Below are 706 nucleotides of genomic sequence, written 5' to 3'. Positions count from 1 at the left end.
CCCCCGCCCCCCGGCGCTTCGCAGAGCTGTCCGCGCACCGCCGATTGCTTGCCCTTCACGAGCTTGCAAGCAACCCACCCACTTCCAATCTCGCTGTTTCCCCCTCCCACCCCAGCCGCCCCCCCTTTCGTCACCATGTCCGACATCCAGGAGCGGATCGCCGCCGCCAAGAAGGAGGCCGAGGAGCTCAAGGAGAGCATCAAGGCCAAGAAGGACAGCCTTGCCGACACTTCCCGTGCGCATTCCATCCTCCCTCTCTCCCGCCTGGGCGGCTGCCTTTGCCTCCTCCTCCTCCTTTTCCTCCCCCCCCACAGCCACCTACCCTCCCACTTCCTAACCGATGCCCATTCGCCGTCCCCCCCCTCCCCGATACACCGCCCATCTCTCTATCGATCTCCGCCTGCCGCCGCCTCCTCCTCCCCTCCTCCGAAAACAGTTCGCCAGGTTGCCGCCTCCCTGGAGCCCCTCCCTCGTATCCTGATGAAGGTCCGTCGGACGCTCAAGGGTCATCTGGCCAAGATTTACGCCATGCACTGGGCCGCCGACCGCCGGCACTTGGTGTCCGCCTCGCAGGATGGCAAGCTCATCGTCTGGGACGCCTACACCATGAACAAGCTTCACGCCATCCCCCTGCTCAGCAGCTGGGTCATGACCTGCGCGGTATGTTTCCTGGTCACTTTCCCCCCCTTCCCCCCCCCCCCCCCCC

The 706-nt window shown here is 65.6% G+C and overlaps 1 protein-coding gene across 1 annotated transcript in view; it reads left to right on the top strand.

The window, feature by feature from the left end:
* Positions 1 to 2: 2 nt before the first annotated feature.
* Positions 3 to 706, top strand: part of H696_00072 (guanine nucleotide-binding protein subunit beta) — a 7,671-nt gene continuing 6,967 nt past the window's right edge. The window contains exons 1-2 of the mRNA XM_009493902.1: positions 3 to 235; positions 437 to 660. Coding sequence (XP_009492177.1) covers positions 136 to 235; positions 437 to 660 — 324 coding nt within the window. The 5' untranslated portion in view covers positions 3 to 135. The remainder of the gene's footprint in view (positions 236 to 436; positions 661 to 706) is intronic.

Source organism: Fonticula alba, assembly GCF_000388065.1.
Source record: "Fonticula alba strain ATCC 38817 unplaced genomic scaffold supercont2.1, whole genome shotgun sequence".
Lineage (NCBI taxonomy): Eukaryota > Rotosphaerida > Fonticulaceae > Fonticula > Fonticula alba.
Note: the sequence above shows the minus strand (reverse complement) of the source record. Positions and strands in the feature narration are given on the sequence as shown.